The sequence below is a fragment of the Oncorhynchus mykiss genome, chromosome 27 (genome assembly GCF_057628025.1).
Source record: "Oncorhynchus mykiss isolate SJ-2025 chromosome 27, ASM5762802v1, whole genome shotgun sequence".
Classification (NCBI taxonomy): domain Eukaryota; kingdom Metazoa; phylum Chordata; class Actinopteri; order Salmoniformes; family Salmonidae; genus Oncorhynchus; species Oncorhynchus mykiss.
In genome coordinates this window covers 17,768,539-17,787,736 of record NC_143048.1, presented here as the reverse complement: position 1 = coordinate 17,787,736, position 19,198 = coordinate 17,768,539, and the positions used below count along the sequence as shown (strand labels likewise).

The 19,198-nt window shown below is 43.7% G+C and overlaps 1 protein-coding gene across 9 annotated transcripts in view; it reads right to left on the bottom strand.

Moving 5' to 3' along the window:
* Positions 1-3,887: 3,887 nt before the first annotated feature.
* The window catches only part of LOC110507643 (spartin), a 16,057-nt gene continuing 746 nt past the window's right edge, over positions 3,888-19,198 (bottom strand). The window contains exons 1-9 of one of the 9 annotated variants that reach the window (XM_021587761.3): positions 14,311-14,624; positions 13,025-13,845; positions 10,821-11,018; positions 8,951-9,098; positions 8,624-8,818; positions 7,898-8,056; positions 7,484-7,574; positions 6,641-6,690; positions 3,888-6,125 (exon numbers count right to left, since the gene is read on the bottom strand). In XM_021587761.3, coding sequence (XP_021443436.3) covers positions 6,085-6,125; positions 6,641-6,690; positions 7,484-7,574; positions 7,898-8,056; positions 8,624-8,818; positions 8,951-9,098; positions 10,821-11,018; positions 13,025-13,843 — 1,701 coding nt within the window. In that variant the 5' untranslated portion in view covers positions 13,844-13,845; positions 14,311-14,624 and the 3' untranslated portion in view covers positions 3,888-6,084. Of the gene's footprint in view, positions 6,165-6,499; positions 6,691-7,483; positions 7,575-7,897; positions 8,057-8,623; positions 8,819-8,950; positions 9,099-10,820; positions 11,019-13,024; positions 13,846-14,203; positions 14,625-19,198 lie in introns of those variants that run through there. The other 8 variants (XM_090224692.1, XM_021587756.3, XM_021587760.3 and 5 more) reach the window with 8 other exon arrangements.

The following is a 19,198-nucleotide window of genomic DNA, read 5'->3' as shown; positions in this document are numbered from 1 at the left end:
TCCACATAATTGTCCTACCTCATGATGCCATCTATTTTGTGAAGTGTACCAGTCCCTTCTGCAGCAAAGCACCCCCACAACACGATGCTGCCACCCCCGTGCTTCACGGTTGTGATGGTGTTCTTCGGCTTGCAAGCCTCCCCCTTTTCCCTCCAAACATAACAATGGTCATTATGGCCAAAAAGTTATATTTTTGTTTCATCAGACCGGAGGACATTTCACCAAAAAGTATGATCTTTGTCCCCATGTGCAATTGCAAACCGTAGTCTGGCTTTTTTATGGCGGGCTTGGAGCAGTGGCTTCTTCCTTGCTGAGCGGCCTTTCAGGTTATGTCGTTATAGGACTCATTTTACTGTGGATATAGATACTTTTGCACCGGTTTCCTCCAGCATCTTCACAAGGTCCTTTGCTGTTGTTCTGGGATTGATTTGCACTTTTCGCACCAAAGTACGTTCATCTCTAGGAGACAGCATGCGTTGCCTTCCTGAGCAGTATGAGGGCTGCGTGGTCCCATGGTGTTTGTACTTGCGTACTATTGTTTGTACAGATGGACGTGGTACCTTCAAGCATTTGGAAATTGCTCTCAACGATTAACCGGACTTGTGGAGGTTTTGACTGATTTCTTTTGATTTTCCCGTGATGTCAAGCAAAGAGGCACTGAGACTGAAGGTAGGCCTTGAAATACATCCACAGGTACACCTCCAATTGACTCAAATTATGTCAATTAGCCTATCAGAAGCTTCTAAAGACATGACATCATTTTCTGGAATATTCCAAGTTGTTTAAAGGCACAGTCAACTTAGTGTATGTAAACTTCTGACCCACTGAAATTGTGATACAGTGAATTATAAGTGAAATAATCAAACAATTGTTGGAAAAATGAATTGTGTCATGCACAAAGTAGATGTCCTAACCGACATGCCAAAACTATAGTTTGTTAAGAAGAAATGTGTGGAGTGGTTGGAAAAGGAGTTTTGTCTCTATTTTGGTTTGGTCAGGGTGTGATTTGGGTGGGCATTCTATGTTCTTTTTTCTATGTTTTTGTATTTCTTTGTTTTGATTTGGGTGGGCATTCTATGTTCCTTTTTCTATGTTTTTGTATTTCTTTGTTTTGATTTGGGTGGGCATTCTATGTTCCTTTTTCTATGTTTTTGTATTTCTTTGTTTTGGCCGGGTATGGTTCTCAATCAGGGACAGCTGTCTATCATTGTCTCTATGGCAATATGGTTCCCAATCAGAGACAATGATAGACAGCTGTCCCTGATTGGGAACCATACATAGGTAGCTTTTTCCCACATGGTTTTTGTGGGTAGTTAATTTCTGTTTAGTGTTTTGCATCTTTCAGGACTGTTTTGGTGATTCCCTTTGTCATAGTGTTCAGTTTAAATAAAGTAAGCATGAACACTTACCATGCTGCTCTTTGGTCAGATGATTCCTCATCTTCCGACGACGAATACCGTTACACTGACAAAGTACTCATCATTCACGGATTTGTTTTATATCTGAAGCAACATGGCAAACAAGTTAAATAGTCAAAACAAATATTAAAAAGAAATAGTTTCAGTAGCTACATTTCTTTGAGTTGACAATCCAAGAAGTTTGCAGCCATGAGTAGTTCCACAGTATATATACACTGCTCAAAAAACTAAAGGGAACACTTAAACAACACAATGTAACTCCAAGTCAATCACACTTCTGTGAAATCAAACTGTCCACTTAGGAAGCAACACTGATTGACAATAAATTTCACATGCTGTTGTGCAAATGGAATAGACAACAGGTGGAAATTATAGGCATTTAGCAAGACACCCCCAATAAAGGAGTGGTTCTGCAGGTGGTGACCACAGACCACTTCTCAGTTCCTATGCTTCCTGGCTGATGTTTTGGTCACTTTTGAATGATGGCGGTGCTTTCACTCTAGTGGTAGCATGAGACGGAGTCTACAACCCACACAAGTGGCTCAGGTAGTGCAGCTCATCCAGGATGGAACATCAATGCGAGATGTGGCAAGAAGGTTTGCTGTGTCTGTCAGCATAGTGTCCAGAGCATGGAGGCGCTACCAGGAGACAGGCCAGTACATCAGGAGACGTGGAGGAGGCCATAGGAGGGCAACAACCCAGCAGCAGGACCGCTACCTCCGCCTTTGTGCAAGGAGCAGGATAAGCACTGCCAGAGCCCTGCAAAATGACCTCCAGCAGGCCACAAATGTGCATGTGTCTGCTCAAACGGTCAGAAACAGACTCCATGAGTGTGGTATGAGGGCCCGACGTCCACAGGTGGGGGTTGTGCTTACAGCCCAACACCATGCAGGACTTTTGGCATTTGCCAGAGAACACCGAGATTGGCAAATTCGGGGTGGCATTTCTTTGGGGGGCCGCACAGCCCTCCATGTGCTCGCCAGAGGTAGCCTGACTGCCATTAGGTACCGAGATGAGATCCTCAGACCCCTTGTGAGACCATATGCTGGTGTGGTTGGCCCTGGGTTCCTCCTAATGCAAGACAATGCTAGACCTCATGTGGCTGGAGTGTGTCAGCAGTTCCTGCAAGAGGAAGGCATTGATGCTATGGACTGGCCTGCCCGCCCCCCAGACCTGAATCCAATTGAGCACATCTGGGACATCATTACTTAAAAATCATACAATGTGATTTTCTGGATATTTGTTTTAGATTCCGTCTCTCACAGTTATACCTATGATAAAAATGACAGACCTCTTTGTAAATAGGAAAACTTGCAAAATTGGCAGTGTATCAAATACTTGTTCTCCCCACTGTAGGTTACTCGTGGGCGTAGTTTTGTGCCAAGTTTGGTATGGAAAAAAAGGATGCCTGCCAGGCAGGCTGAAACTACATCCCAACAAAACAGGCTGAAATTTCAGGTAGTCTTTTCAAACAGCTCTTACAATAAAAGGGCAGTATTGTAATAATTTCACATTATTATTCCAACCCTGTGGAGATATATATAAAACAAAGGAAAAATCCAGTTTTTGACTGCACTGGGCCTTTAAATTCTGTGAACAAAAATAATATCCAACGCAGTCTCATTTCAAGAATGAATTTTGACTTGTTTGTTTCGGGTGTTAAGCTCAAATATGAGATTATAGCATCTATGGACCCTCTCAACCTTTTCAGTCATAAGTGGTGGACCACTGGTGTGTGACGTGTAGCCTATAGTTTAATTTTGAGCAGAAGGAAATTCCCTCTGCTCTCTATCAAGAACCTGAAAGATACAGGGTATCTTTCAGCGCTCCAACTCATCTCTGTCTTGATTACAAACTTATAAAACATGCAACTCAAATATGTAAATCATGAACATAATATAGAGGTAGGGCTTGAACCTCAAACAATTCTAATACAGTGATATGACATTATGTGATTGAGGAGTAATACAGCCTAATAATAATAATAGTAGTCTAATCATCACCATTATGCATAAATAATTCAAAGTACATTTTGATTGAATGTGATTCAACTAATTCAAATGTGAATGAGCTCCTTTGCATTCAGGACAAATCGCTTGGAAAACGTGCTGCAAAACACTTGAAAATGATCCTATTTCACTAACTTGATTTCCAGGTAATTTGAGTGGCATCTACATGAACATTCTCCTTTATGCTAGGTAAACACAAATGCATTTCTGAATATGATATATTATGCTTAAGCCAAATACCTTTGGCCCATATTTCATCTAATGGGATAGCCGAGTCCGGCCTGGTTGCCAGTCTGTTCAACTATTACATGCCATTCCTTGCATTCCGTGTCATTTGTCAAGATAGAGAGTAGGAGAGGATTGACACAGAGACTGGTACCCAGACTAAGTCGGGTCTACTATGAAGTAGAAATGCCCAGACAGATGACATGCTCTATCCAAACCGATGATATACAACACATTCTTCTATAGCTTTTTATTACATATCAGATATTTGGTTAATCATCAGACCATGTGACTATTTGTTCACATAGGGCCACAGAAGCACAGAGCCATTATTCGGAAAATCACAACCACTTTGTGAGAATGCTGATGTGTATTTAATGACTGCATGAGATTAAGTTCACACAAAAAGACAGTTTGCCTTCACTTAACCCTGAAGGGGAAATATTACTGAAGACAATTCACATTGAAAAAACATCAGCCCAAGGTAAATAATGAATGGTAGACAGCATTACAAGTTAAATACAGTATGTTGACAACATAACACATATACGACGACACTAATCATAACACACTCAAATTGTGCCGAAACTGTTAATGTATTTATATCTGTCATTTTTCCATAATGATTTGTTTGATGTCATAGTTAAAAACAATTGTCCAAATGTTAATTACATTGAATATGATTCTCTTTACATCACATGAAAAAAAAAATGTGTTTGTCCTTTCATAGAAAATTAATGTCACAGCTTTAAAAAGTAATAATCAGATACCAAGTTGAAAGGATAGGTTATAGATTCTCAAAGATAATGAACTGGACCACGGGACAATACAGTAGCGTGGGCTTGCTATCTGTAAGGTGGCTGCATTGGCCTATGGTTACAGTAGCATACAGCCTGTAGTAACTGGTTATTAAGGCATACTAAGCAAACCATAAACCATTCTCAAACCAGTTCAAACCTCCACTGCTTCTACGTTTGGATTGACTCTTTCCTCTGCATTACAAAGTCATATGACAAGAGTATACCTTAAGAGAACCCTGTTCCATCTGATATAGTACCCTCAACGGCTATATAACTATTCCTGTGCATGCTTGGGTTTCGTCTTGTTTCACACATTAACATTATTTCATTGATTAAAGGAACCCAAACATGTATTCTTATAGCACATAGTTAGCATGCTGATGGGTTTCTCCCCCTCCCCTTTTGCAAAATTCCCAGGTTTTCCAGAAATCATGGTTGGAACTTCCAGGAATCAGGAGTGAATTCATCTTGAAACCCAGAACCCAATGCAGGCCTCAGGTTACGGGTGGGGAAAGAGACTAGGTGGGAATAAGCAGAACATCCAGATTCCTAAAATCAGAATTTCTGGAAAACCTGGGGATTTTGGGACAGTTACCAGAATTGTGCAACTTTACCTCAGTTACACCTTTACTTCTAGATACATTAACTGTGAACAGTATTACTACAGTACTACTGCAGTAATACTACTGTTACTACAATAGGTCAACAGCAGTAGTCTTGAAACAAACAGTTCCATCTGAAATTTAAACAAGAATCCTGCTTTCAGTTTATATTCATATCACCTACGTGACTTTTTAAATTCCGGTGTCCTCTTCTCACCAACATTGAACACAAATAACTTAGCGATTATACATCAGGCTACCTACACACAACGTCCATCTTAGTTACTATAATATTTGACATTATTATAATGTCATTATACCGTTCATTATGAAGATTAAAGTGCTTAACAGTTGTATCAAACCCTAGTAACATTTCTAGAGGCTATTAGTCAACTAAAGCATATATGTATAGATAGATTTCTTTATAGAAGAATACAAATCGTGTTGTAATTAAAGCTCATAAAGGAAAGAGAGGAAGAGGACACGGGGTGCATCCCAAATGGCACCCAATTCCCTTTGTAGTGCACTATAAATCAGGAATAGGGTGCCATTTTGGAAGCAAACCTAGCCTCTACTCTAGGCACTTGGGTAGATCTGAAAGAATAGGATATGTTTAATCAATATGGTAGTACCTCAGCCTTTCCCTTTGACAGACTATGCAGGTAGAAGTTGCCAATTTGCTTACACCTATCCAGACCTCTCATATCGACACCAGTGCACTGCGGGTAAGGGCTATGGTAAGTGTCATGGGGTTAGGTGTTGACTGTCCCAAATTGCACCCTATTCTCTATATTTTGTCTGGTCAAAAGTAGTGACAATATGGAATAGGGTGCCATTTGGGACGTAGACTTGTTCCCGGATGGGGCCTATTTGTCCCGTTTCTCTACTTGTTTCTGGTTAGTATTAGGGTCCCGTAGCTGGTAGTCCTCCAGGATGGCCACGGCCGTCTGTTTGCCAGTCTTCTTCACCGCAGCTTTAATGCCCAGGTTGTCAATGTTGAAGGCGGTGACACCCATGTTAATGGCTGAGTTCACAGCATGGTCTGTGGCCTGGCCGGCTGCAGCGCCATACCTTATAATCACACACAACCAACTGTTGAGAGGGGGAGGGCTGCAGGAAGGAGGGCAATTACAGGGAACAGCAAGGACAGCAACATGCAACTAGCATTAAAGCCCCCACCCATGCAGATCATGAATTCAACAGAATTATTGAAGTTGTCTGACTATTCATAAATCTATAAATATACAACTGATTATATTGTGGGGCTGGTGACTGCACTTATTTCTACAGATAATACACATCAATTCAATAAGTGCATCAATTCATACTATGATTATGTATTAGAAATAGTTATATTGTTTTCAATAAAGTCAGGAAAAAGAGTTGGTTAGTTAGACACCAGAGAAATCAGTGTCAGCCACATGTTGAATTACGGGAGCATAGCCCAGTAGGATAGAAGAGTAGCCTGTTGAGAGAGTACAGGTGAATCTAGCAGCTTTACATTCAGACCACCTAGAAACAGAGGCTAAGCCTTGGCCATGCTGCTCGTTATTAAGGAGGGTTCATTAAAGGCTGGCTTTAAATACATGTCTTCTTGTCATTAGGAGGGTCTAAGATGTTTTGTAGACCCCTAAATCTGAAAAATAAGTGGAAGAGGGAAATGTACAGTAAGTGCTTGCTTGTTTTTTGCTTATAAAACACAAGTAAGTGTTTGCAAGATACACCGCAAAAACCTGGTTTAGCAAAACCTGGTCCAGCAAAACCTGGTCTAGCAAAACCTGGTCTAGCAAAACCTGGTCCAGCAAAACCTGGTCTAGCAAAACCTGGTCTAGCAAAACCTGGTCCAGCAAAACCTGGTCCAGCAAAACCTGGTCCAGCAAAACCTGGTCTAGCAAAACCTGGTCTAGCAAAACCTGGTCCAGCAAAACCTGGTCCAGAAAGCAAAAGAACAGACATACACATCCGAGCTAGGTGGACAGGAGCAAATGTAGAGTCAAGCAAGTAGTACTGCCAATCAGACATGGTGAATGAGCTGAGCACAGAACACATTCGGCTGGTAGCCTAGTGGTTAGAGCGTTGGGTCAGTAACTGAAAGGTCCCTGGTTCGATTACCCAAGCAGACAAGGTGAAAAATCTGTCCATGTGCCCTTGAACAAGGCACTTAACCCTAATTTGCTCCATGAGCGCCGCACTACTATGTCTGACCTTATAAAATAACACATTTCACTGCACCTATCCGGTGTATGTGACAATACAACATCTTTACTTATTTTGACATGGGGGCGTCTCAAATGGCACCCCATTCCCTATTTAGTGCACTACTTTTGACCAGGACCCATAGGCTCATCGAGTGCCATTTGAGACGCAGACATGTTGAATGAGAAGAGCACAGACAACACGTTGGTTGAAGTGTACTGAGAAAGACTTACTTATGCTTGACAGTGTTGACGGTTTCGGAGGCAACAGAGACGGTGATGTTCTTTGCTGCTACTTCCAAGCCAGTCCACATGGTAGCGAAGCCTTCAGGTAGGATGACAGGAACCACAACAATGACTAGACACTTGGTAGAATAGGGGGCACATCATCCATGTGAACCATCCTTAAGGACAAGACAGACCAATAGGAACGACGCCCATGAGTAGCGAATGGCCGTCCTATAGCCTCTGGCCATAAAACATCGGCCGCCATTATCTATTAATTTCCCCTGAATCTCCACTGTTCGTTGACAGCCAGCAGGTGATCTACTGCGCACGGCCAACGTTCGTGTTGTTCTGTCTTGTCCTATACAATGAGTAGTCTAGTGACTATAACAACCACAACAGTGACAGGTACCACACATGTACCTTGAACTCCGCTAGCAGCCACCACCATGGCTCCATCAATGTTGGATCGTCCATCTTTGTCTTTCTTCATGGACTCCGGGACCAACTTGCCTCCATGTTTCTTCACGTGGGGAGCTAGCTCTCTACCCACACACCCTGCCACCATACACACACCGTCCACTACAAACACACCCCGTCATAACACAACACGAACACCGTCATAACATAATACACACCACCACACACAGTCCACTACAAACGCAACACACACACAACATCATAGCACAAAACACATCCCATCATAACACAACCAGTCATAACACACACCACTCATAACACAACACACATCCGTCATAACACAACACACACCACCATACAAATCATCAACTACTAACACAACACACCCATCCACAACCAATCAGACAGTCAACTCCTTCCAACACCAAAACCAATCAGAGAGTCAACTCCTTCCAACACCACAACCAATCAGAGAGTCAACTCCTTCCAACACCACAACCAATCAGACAGTCAACTCCTTCCAACACCACAACCAATCAGACAGTCAACTCCTTCCAACACCACAACCAATCAGACAGTCAACTCCTTCCAACACCACAACCAATCAGACAGTCAACTCCTTCCAACACCACAACCAATCAGAGAGTCAACTCCTTCCAACACCAGAACCAATCAGAGAGTCAACTCCTTCCAACACCAGAACGAATCAGACACTCAGCTGCTTCTCACCAAGGAACTGGCTGACGCGGACAGCGCCCCCGGTGGCCTGTTTGGCTACATGCAATCCCTTGGAGACAGAGGGGCTGACGTGGGCTGGCTTGTCCTCTGGGGTGATGTGCTCCCGCAGTTTGGACGCCCCCTTCTGGATGGCTATGCCAGTGAACTCAGCCCCCTTCACCAGGCCCCAGCTCAGCCACGATGCCCCTGGATGGAAAAAAAACACAGTAGGTGTGAGTGAAACACAGCATACATTCCCTAACCTTAACCCCTACAGCCTCGGGTTAGGATGCCATTGGTTAAGGTTAGCGTTGTTGGGGTTAGGGCCCTGGGTCTGACCTGTGAGGATGCCGCTGGCCACTTTCTCACTCCACTCTGGCAGGTTCTTCTCCTCCTCCTCTGCTGCTGCTGGGGCCTCCTCTTCTTCGGGGGGAGCAATAGACACCTTCTGGCTCAGGTTGATGCTGTCTGCTGCCTCATTTGGAGCCTGCAGCAGGACTTGTATTAATATGGTGCTTTGAAACAGCGGTTTTATGACACCTGGTGGTGTACATGTACAGCATTGGCAGAAGAACATAGAAGTTTGATTAACTCTGCTTCGTTGTCATGGTCCTCTTACAACAAATACAGGACTGGATAGCCTAGCTGTAGCCTAGTAGACCCTGCCTCATGGTAACTTCAAGTGCATAATCCTAACTCTCCTAGTCACATCATAGTAACCTCCCAGTAGTAGCCTCCTGCTAACCTAGGGTGCCTCTTCTCCCTCTATCCCCATTCTGATCACAACGTCTCATTCTTCTCCAAACAAAGAAATGGTCACCAGACATTTCAGATGTCTCCTTGCTTGAGGAAAACAGACAGAGGGGCATTGTTCTAACACCATCATTGCTATTCTCAACAAGACACAACCTCCTAAATGTACATATATTCAATATGTGATCATGAAACGCCTACTTGTTTATTGCATTCCATCCCAGAAGCAGCTGTCCATGTGAGAGGTAGTTTATCAACAACATGCCCTCAGTTAAAACCTGGCTGAATACTGTTGCTCGGAGACAGAACCCCCGTCTGACTCCATTACTGTAGTGACTACTGAGGCCGTGTTGTGTTCTAGCCAGATAAGAGCATTAGCACACATTAATGCTCTTCATCTGCCTGACGTTCTAAATTCCCTAACTGCTGAGGCCAGGCGTATTCAGGGAGCAAGCAGTGCAGTAGAGCCTTTAGTGTATGTATCCCAAATGGCACCCAATATCCTACATCGTGCACTACTTGGGACCAGGTCCCATAGAGCTCTGGTTAAAAGTAGTGTGCTGTGTAGGGAATAGGGTGCCATTTGGGAAACATGGACATTTCTTCCTCGACCCACAGTGTCTGCCCTATACCCTCAGTATCTGCCCTATACCCTCAGTATCTGCCCTATACCCTCAGTATCTGCCCTATACCCTCAGTATCTGCCCTATACCCTCAGTATCTGCCCTAGACATTGAGAAGGCCCAAGACCCACAGGTGAAGTAGAGCGCCTTACAGCAGCAAGCAGTCATTTTCACACCAGAATAGAGCAGCATTTACATCATTAGTAACATCAGAAATATGGACCAATCAAATATTGACCAATCAGACTGAATCGTTATTGAGGCTAGAGAGAGCAGAATAGCTCATGTTAATCTACTACTGCGTTAAATCTAGGCTGTCCGAAATGGACCACTATTCCGTATGCTGTCCACTATTTTGACCAGGCTCTGTTCAAAGGTAGGGCACTATGCAGAAAATAGGGTTCCATTTTGGGATAAATCCCTAATTTGAATCTTACATTCCACTGGGATCATTGTCTGGGAAATAAGAGAACACAGAACAACACTTGGGAATGACGTCAAACTGTCGCTGTTTCTGAATCTGAACTGCTGATTAAGAATGGATGTAGGCAACCCTGTCATTCTTTTCATCCAAAGTCCATATAACCTTCTGCACAAGGTAACATGTCATGGTGTGGTGTGACAATGACTCAAATACACCTGAAATCAGCAAAAATGCATCGGGCAGAGAGACAGATTTATAATTCTATTACTAATATTCTATTACTATTCCTTGGACCACCAGACACCTTCATATGAGCCAGTCAGAGAGCAGGACCCTACGGGCCATGGTCAAATGTAGTGCACTATATAGGGAATAGAGCGCCATTTGAAACACAGCCTCAGCAGCTCACCTGCACCCGGAGGTCTGTCATCTGGGACAGCAGGTCCTGGAACAGCTGTCTGTCTTCTATAGACAGTTCAGAGGACAGTACAACGCCCACGTAGGACCCCGGGGCAGACGCCATCATGTCGGGGAACATGAACACCCCTGTGTTACACAGCAGGACGGGGGAGTCAGTGGCCATCAGCGGGTACAGCCAATCACACACCTGGAACACATCAACAGTATAACCCATCACACACCTGGAACACATCAACAGTATAACCCATCACACACCTGGAACACATCAACAGTATAACCCATCACAAACCTGGAACACATCAACAATACAGCCAATCACACACCTGGAACACATCAACAGTACAGCCAATCACACACCTGGAATACATCAACAGTACAACCCATCACACACCTGCAATACATCAACAGTACAGCCAATCACACACCTGGAATACATCAACAGTACAGCCAATCACACACCTGGAATACATCAACAGTACAGCCAATCACACACCTGGAACACATCAACAGTATAACCCATCACACACCTGGAACACATCAACAGTACAGCCAATCACACACCTGGAACACATAAACAGTACAGCCAATCACACACCTGGAATACATCAACAGTATAACCCATCACACACCTGGAACACATCAACAGTACAGCCAATCACACACCTGGAACACATAAACAGTACAGCCAATCACACACCTGGAACACATAAACAGTACAGCCAATCACACACCTGGAATACATCAACAGTATAACCCATCACACACCTGGAACACATCAACAGTACAGCCAATCACACACCTGGAACACATAAACAGTACAGCCAATCACACACCTGGAACACATAAACAGTACAGCCAATCACACACCTGGAACACATCAACAGTACAGCCAATCACACACCTGGAACACATCAACAGTACAGCCAATCACACACCTGGAACACATCAACAGTACAGGGAGTTTATACAGAACAACTAACCTAACCCCCCTCCCCAGACCAGGCTTACTGGGATATTCCACAATGACAAGTCGACCCCAACCCACCCCAACTCCATGATACAGTACTGTTAACTCACTGTGAAGACAAACACATCAAGTGGGCTGTTACTATCTCTGACACTCCCACATAGCCATACAGCTGTTGATTATATTCAGGCCTTGGTGAAACATTAATAAGAGTTGTATTATTTCCATTTCCTTATCTTATCACCAGTCTCAGTACATGTTTACACACTTCAGGTGCATGTGTGCTAAATACTACGGTCTGACATAAACGTTCTGCCATGTAATTCTACAGTGCATCAACGGGCCATTCAGTCACATTAGTCCTTTAGTCTGAGTCGGTCCAGTGCTGAGGTGTGAAAAGCATGGGAACAGTATTACTGAGGAGGGGACAACCTTCTCCACTGTCCTACTCACTTCAGACACACAGCGTGGGGTGTTTGTGTGTGTCTGTGTGATTGTGTTATCGATCTCAGGCTCTGTTCAAAGACTAGTGGTGCTGGTGTAATATTCTGTCCATGTGGCAGGCAGCAGACAGACCTCTGGCTCTATGCTGCTGCTGTCTTGTCATGACACCACAGGGACGGGGAAACCAAAGAGGGAAACCGTCCCCCTATAATCTGGCTCAACTAGGCCTACATTCCTACATACAGGAAAACACAGGGAAGATTCAACACCCTGTCTGTCTCTTTGCTGTAACTAGTTGTGACACAGGTATCTGTAAACCTGACAGAGTGGCCACTGGGGTTTCCCACCATGACATCATAGAGAACTCCTGCCTGGGATTAGGGCCACTGAGTCACTAATCACATGATGTAGGACACAGATCATTAGTTAGCCTATCCCACATATAAACGAGCCCAATCTTATTCTAAACACCAACCACACACACACACACACACACACACACACACACACACACACACACACACACACACACACACACCTTTGTATGACAGGGAGTTTATGAGCAGAGGCAGAGCAAATCACTTATGATAAAATCGTGTTAGAGTGCACAACGGATAGAGAGAGATCAAAGAAACAGATACCAAGAACCCTGTGATTTCATCATACACTGAAACACTGAGATACAATAAGTGTTGACACTATATTGAGGGCACTGTAATTGGCAACACCCACAGTAGACAGTGACTAGAATTCATCACCCCATCCCGCCACATCCCTCTTACCTGCAGGAAGGCTGGGGGCCGGTTGGGCACTCTCTCTGACTGCTGGCTGGTGAACTTGACCATCCGCAGGTACCCTGGGTAGGAGGGAGCACTGACCTGGCCGTCAGGTGTGACAAAGAATATCTGTACCCCGTGAGGCAGGAAGAAGAGTTCCTCTCCATCCTCCCCCAGGCTATGAGGAGAGGGGGGAGAGGGGGACATGTGGCTGTAGAACTCCTCTCCCACCAGCGACATTTCTCCAGACTCTGTCCCGTAGGAGATAGTCAGGTGGCCGTCAGCCGCCTGGGAAGAGTAGGCTGGGGGCAGCTCGCCAGGCACCACAGACTGTCTAGTGGGAGAAAGAGGCAAGGAGGGAAACACACTGCCTCCCACAGCTCCACCTTGGCGGTTAATCATCAGCAGCTTGGGTGGAGACAGCCGCTCTGGTTTCTCCTTCTCCAGTTTGGGGTAGAGGTATGAGTTAGAGGCTGTCCCTGGGACTCCATTAGAGGCATCTAGAGGTGGTGGGAACTCAGGGTCTGGGCTGGTCTCTAGGACCGCCAATCGAGTGGTGATGTTGTTCAGAGTCTCCTGCATCTTGTGCTGCATCTGGCGGGCTGACTCCCAGGAGCACCCCACACACTCATGCCCCTGTGAGGGCACACTGATGGCCCGGAGGAGGTGCTGGCGTCCCTGTGTGTACTGGGCCAGGGCCTGGGCCTTGTGGCCAGCTTCATCCTCGGTCAGGCCCCTGTTGATGCACTCAAAGGCCTTCTCATAGCCGTCTTTGATCAGCTGCAGCCTGGCTCTGTCAAAGGCATCTTGACTGGCTTCCTCCATGCCTGCAAAGAAGACAAGAAAATACATCCATCTGATGAGATATCTCTATGAGGATCTGTTCACACCACAAGTAGCAATCTAACTGGCAAAGGTTAAATGATAAGAATGAATTACCAATAGCTAGCTAAATAGCTCAATTCAAGGAAGCAACAGTTGAGAATCTCAACAACAGCTAACTATTTAGCTAGCATAGCTCTTTACATGAATTATGCATAAAGTCAAAGGCAAGCAATACCATTACTGTAACTAGCTAGCTAGGTTTGCAACGAGAGTAACTTATTAGTTATCAGGTAATAACATCTAAATCCCCTGCTTGAATAGCAAGCAAGCCAATTAGTTAGCTAGTTGTGTGTACTTTACCCTTGGGGTGTCGGTAGCTAGCTAGCTATCATGAAAACAAAAAAACAAAACAAAAAAACTTTAAACATTTTGTCAATCAAAAGCCATCTAATCTGATAAATCATTACCCGCTAACGTTAGACGACAAGCTCCTGTCAAGTGAATGTGATCAACGTCTGACGTCTGTCTTTTTAGCAGTCTGAACTAGATTTCAAGCTTTTCTAGCAAGGGAAGGTTCTGTGTCATGCGCCTCCAACAACCATGTTAGGCTAATCAACAAAAGAAAATGTAGCGAGAACGAGATCCCCGACCCTCAAAGAGTTGAACTGATGGAATTCTGGAACAGTTTTGTAATCTTCTGTGTTTACGCGTCTTTTCTACGGCGAAGTATAAGAGACAAACAGTTCAAAGTCATAAAGTAAGTCACGATAAGACTGATGAGAGCCAGAGGAGGGCGCTGTTGCTCTTCCCTGACAGAAGGGCCACAGTTTTCCACTTTGCCCCAGTCTGACAAAGTGAGAGCAAAGAGAATCTGATGGGGGCATAACTGCGGGAAGGAGTGCCCTCTTCTCATACAGGAGTAATAAAGGCCTAATGCACTAATTTAGTGAGTTTATTTTATTCTACATTTTACATTAAACATGTATTCTTTAATTGTTATTTATCATGGGATGCTGCAGCACCCTCAGCACCCTTCCTTCCAGCGGCTATGCATTCATTATTGAGTCAAGTGTTAGTTTTACACTTAAGACATGACTCTACGATGTTTGAATTTTGTCTCTTGTATAATACATTCTATACATTCGTTTATACTGGATTAAGCATACATTTTTGTTAACTGTAATTTAGGTTCCAACACTCCATCTTGTGCCAATCTCAGTTCTTGGTTTCAATCGTTTATTTGTACTAAGAGATTGTCAATTGGATAGGCTTTCTGCAAGGTTTTGTATATCTTACCTATCATATGAGTATCATTTTCTGACTCAAATAGGATTCCCTCAACATTGCTCTGATGTCCAAAAGATTTCAGGTTGATATTTGGTGATATAAAACTTTCAAATTGTATATATTTGAAAATGTCTTCAATGGTCAGTCCAAAATGGCTTTTTAATTCTGTCATGTAAGTAATTGTATTTCCTATTACCAAGTAATTTACAATTTCTATGCCTTTAGTATACTGTGTGGGCCAATTTACTGTTGAACTTTACAGTTACTTTACATTAGTGGCAGGGCTCTAGACTTTTTTCCCCCAGTGCTAAGTAAGACAACTGAGATGGTAGTTTATAAGTCAAAGTAAGCTATTTCATATAACATATTCAGGGAATGCATGATTTATATTTTGATGTGCAACCTGTCAAAATAAGATCCAGAATTATCAGAATTATTATCTTTGTGCGTGTTGGCCTAGGCTATAAACTATGGTTCACCATGGGCCTGATTCCAACCCAAGTTAAGCCCGCATAAATGGAACATAATTCCCTTTTTATGCACTTTTCTCTCTATGCATATTCTGACCTTGAATTTAAGCATGAGAATAGCATTTTGGGTTGAGATCGAGTAAATGAAGGTGTGGCTGAGGTGTGTCCACAGATATGCTGTATTCTGACCTTTACTTAATTCCCTCAGAATTCCACCACCTTTACGCGCAAGGAAACCATGAATAAGGTCTAACGAACCTAGCGGTTCCAAGTACTTTGTTTTTTCCGTTAGAAATAACACCATTCTCTATTTACTGTCATGTATAACTTGATAAGAGCTAGGTAAATGAGGTAAATTAGTAATTTGTTTGGATAAGAGAATTGTAAATATAAATGACAGCCATATGGCAGCAAAGTGAAACATATCGACATATTTCCCACAGTAAAGTTTATGAAATGCTGTGCCATTCTGCGAAATGTAAATTGTACAGCCTTTTAACTTACAGGGATGGTCACTCTTGAATGTCTTAATTCTACGATACCTAACTTTCTGCTTCCTATTTCTATCATGTTAAATATTAGCCACGATCAGTATCGACCATCAGTAGGCCTAATAACAACACATATTGATCCAACTGCCAATGTACTATTAGTTCCCTTCAATTGGTTTAGCCTACATTATCATTCCATTTAATTACATAATTGTATTTACCTTAATTTGCTTCCTCTGTAAACGCAGTTACAGCCATGTGGTTGTTGCTGAAGATTGTTAGCAACAATTGATAATAAATAAATAAAAATGACATGTAGGCTAATTAAATCGTTATGGAGCAGAGCGCAGACCAATCCAAAACAATTTGAACCCGACGGATGGCGCAATACTTGGCTGTGTCATCACACAATTCCATGGTTAGTGCAGGCAATAGACGAGGGTATAGCCCAGACACGGCGTCAAGTGATTAAGGGGGCAATTTGGGGGTTCATGCATTGGAATTATATTGAATTATACTTATATAATCACGCTATACCACAATAAACATAAAGTTCAAATGCAGAGACTCCGAGATCATTGAGTGCTTTTGAAATATGTAGCCTCTGTATCAGCACAATGGACAGCTAGGCTGTTCTGGTATTCAATATAGGCTACAAGATAGATAGGGCAATTCACCTATTACAAACAGCCTAAGTGAATGCAGCCTTACACACAGCTGCCTTACCAAAATAATGCAAACTGAAAGCAGAAAGTAGTAGCGTAGTTATCCATGCATGGAAACAAACATAGTGAATAGCAGTTTGGCTTAGAATCCTGACACAACTGCGAAAGCTAACGAATGCAAACAGATCAAAACAGCGGTACCAAGGAGTAGGCCTATTAAACTAAATATCAGATCGATAAAGACATGAGACAATCTATATTTAGGCTAGTTACATTAACAGTAAACAAAAAGTCGAATGGAGATCCAAATAACCAAAACATGGCCCACAGCAGTGAGATGCAGCCGTGCACAGCTGTCTTGCCAAATAAATAGGCCAGAGGGCCCGCTTCAAACATGGAAAATCATCCCACTCGCTCATGAGTTCAGGAACACGTTGTGATATGGCACAATACCCTTCTGTGAATCAAATTCAACCCACATAATCAATTAAGCAATGCCAGCCTACCATAAACACGTTTCCAACACCTACAGTTCCATTTACAGCAACGAAAACCAATAGGCTACCAAGAAAACTATAATAGAAAGTAGCCTATCTACAATGCCTTCTGAAAGTATTCAGACCTGTTGACAGACCCTTTACTCAGTACTTTGTTGAAGCACCTTTGGCAGGGATTACAGCCTCAAGTATTCTTGGGTATGACACTACAAGCTTGGCACACATGTATTTGGGGAGTTTCTCCCATTCTTCTCTGCAGATCCTCTCCAGCTCTGTCAGGTTGGATGGGGAGTGTCGCAGCACAGCTATTTTCAGGTCTCTCCAGAGATGTTCAATCGGGTTTAAATCCGGACTCTGTCTGGGCCACTCAAGGACATTCAGAGACTTGTCCCGAAGCCACTCCTGTGTTGTCTTGGCTGTGTGCTTAGGGTCATTGTCCTGTTGGAAGGTGAACCATTCCCCCAGTCTGAGGTCCTGAGCGCTCTGGAGCAGGTTTTCATCTTGCTGTACTTTGCTCTGTTTACCTTTCCCTCGATCCTGACTAGTATCCTAGTCCCTGCTGCCACCACCATGTTTCACCGTAGGGATGGTGCCAGGTTTCCTCTAGACGTGACGCTTGGCATTCAGGCCAAAGAGTTCAATCTTGTTTTCACCAGACCAGAGAATCTTGTTTCTCATGGTCTGAGAGTCTTTAGGTGCCCTTTGGCAAACTCCAAGCGGGCTGTCATGGGTCTTTTATTGAGGAGTTGCCTCCGTCTGGCCACTACCATAAAGGCCTGATTGGGGGAGTGCTGCAGAGATGGTTGTCCTTCTGGAAGGTTCTCTCATCTCCACAGAGGAACTCTGGAGCTCTGTCAGAGTGACCATCGGGTTGTTGGTCACCTCTCTGACCAAGGCTCTTCTCCCCTGATTGCTCAGTTTGGCCGGGTGGCCAGCTCTAGGAAGAGTCTTGGTGGTTCCAAACTTCTTCCATTTAAGAATGATGGAGGCCAATGTGTTCTTGGGGACCTTCAATGCTGCGGAAATGTTTTGGTACCATTTCCCAGATCTTTGCCTCGACACAATCCTGTCTCTGAGCTCTACGGACAATTCCTTCGACCTCATGGCTTGGTTTTTGATCTGACATGCACTGTCAACTGTGGGACCTACTGTGGGACAAGTTTGTGCCCTTCCAAATCATGTCCAATCACGTTGTAAAAACATCTCAAGGATAATCAATGGAAACAGGATGCACCTGAGCAGAATTTCAAGTCTCATAGCAAAGGGTCTGAATACTTATGTAAATAAGGTATTTAAGTTTTTTATTTGTAATACATTTGCAAAAATGCCTTAAAAGCTGTTTTCGTTTTGCTATTATGGGGTATTATGTGTAGATTACTGAGTTGTTTTTTAAAATCCATTTTAGAAAAAGCCTGTAACGTAACAAAATGTGGAAAAAGTCAAGGGGTCTGAATACTTTCTGAAGGCATTGTATAAAGACGAGAGGGCCTGAGAGTAGGTGGCAGTATAGAGAGGGGCCTGAGGGACGAGGGGCCTGAGTGATGAGGTCTGCAGATGGAGGACACTCAGTGACCCCTCTCTCTCTCCCTCGGGCCTCAAGGAAGAGCAACAGCTCTCATCAGACACAGTAAAAACATGCAGCTACAGTGCATAAAGAGAGGATGGAGAAAAAAAAATGTTTATTTCATGCAAGCCTGTGTTAGTGCAGTGTCCTGTAGACGTTTTGCGAGTGATTCAGTGAAGGTAACACAGTGAAAGACATTGGGGGGGAAATGAAAGAATAAAGCAAGCAAGGGGCTCTCGAGTGGCGCAGTAGTCGAAGGCACTGCATATCAGTGCTAGAGGCGTCACTACAGACCCTGGTTCGATTCCAGGCTGTATCACAATCGGCCGTGAATGGGAGTCCCATTGGGTAGCGCACAATTGGCCCAGCGTCGTCGGGGTT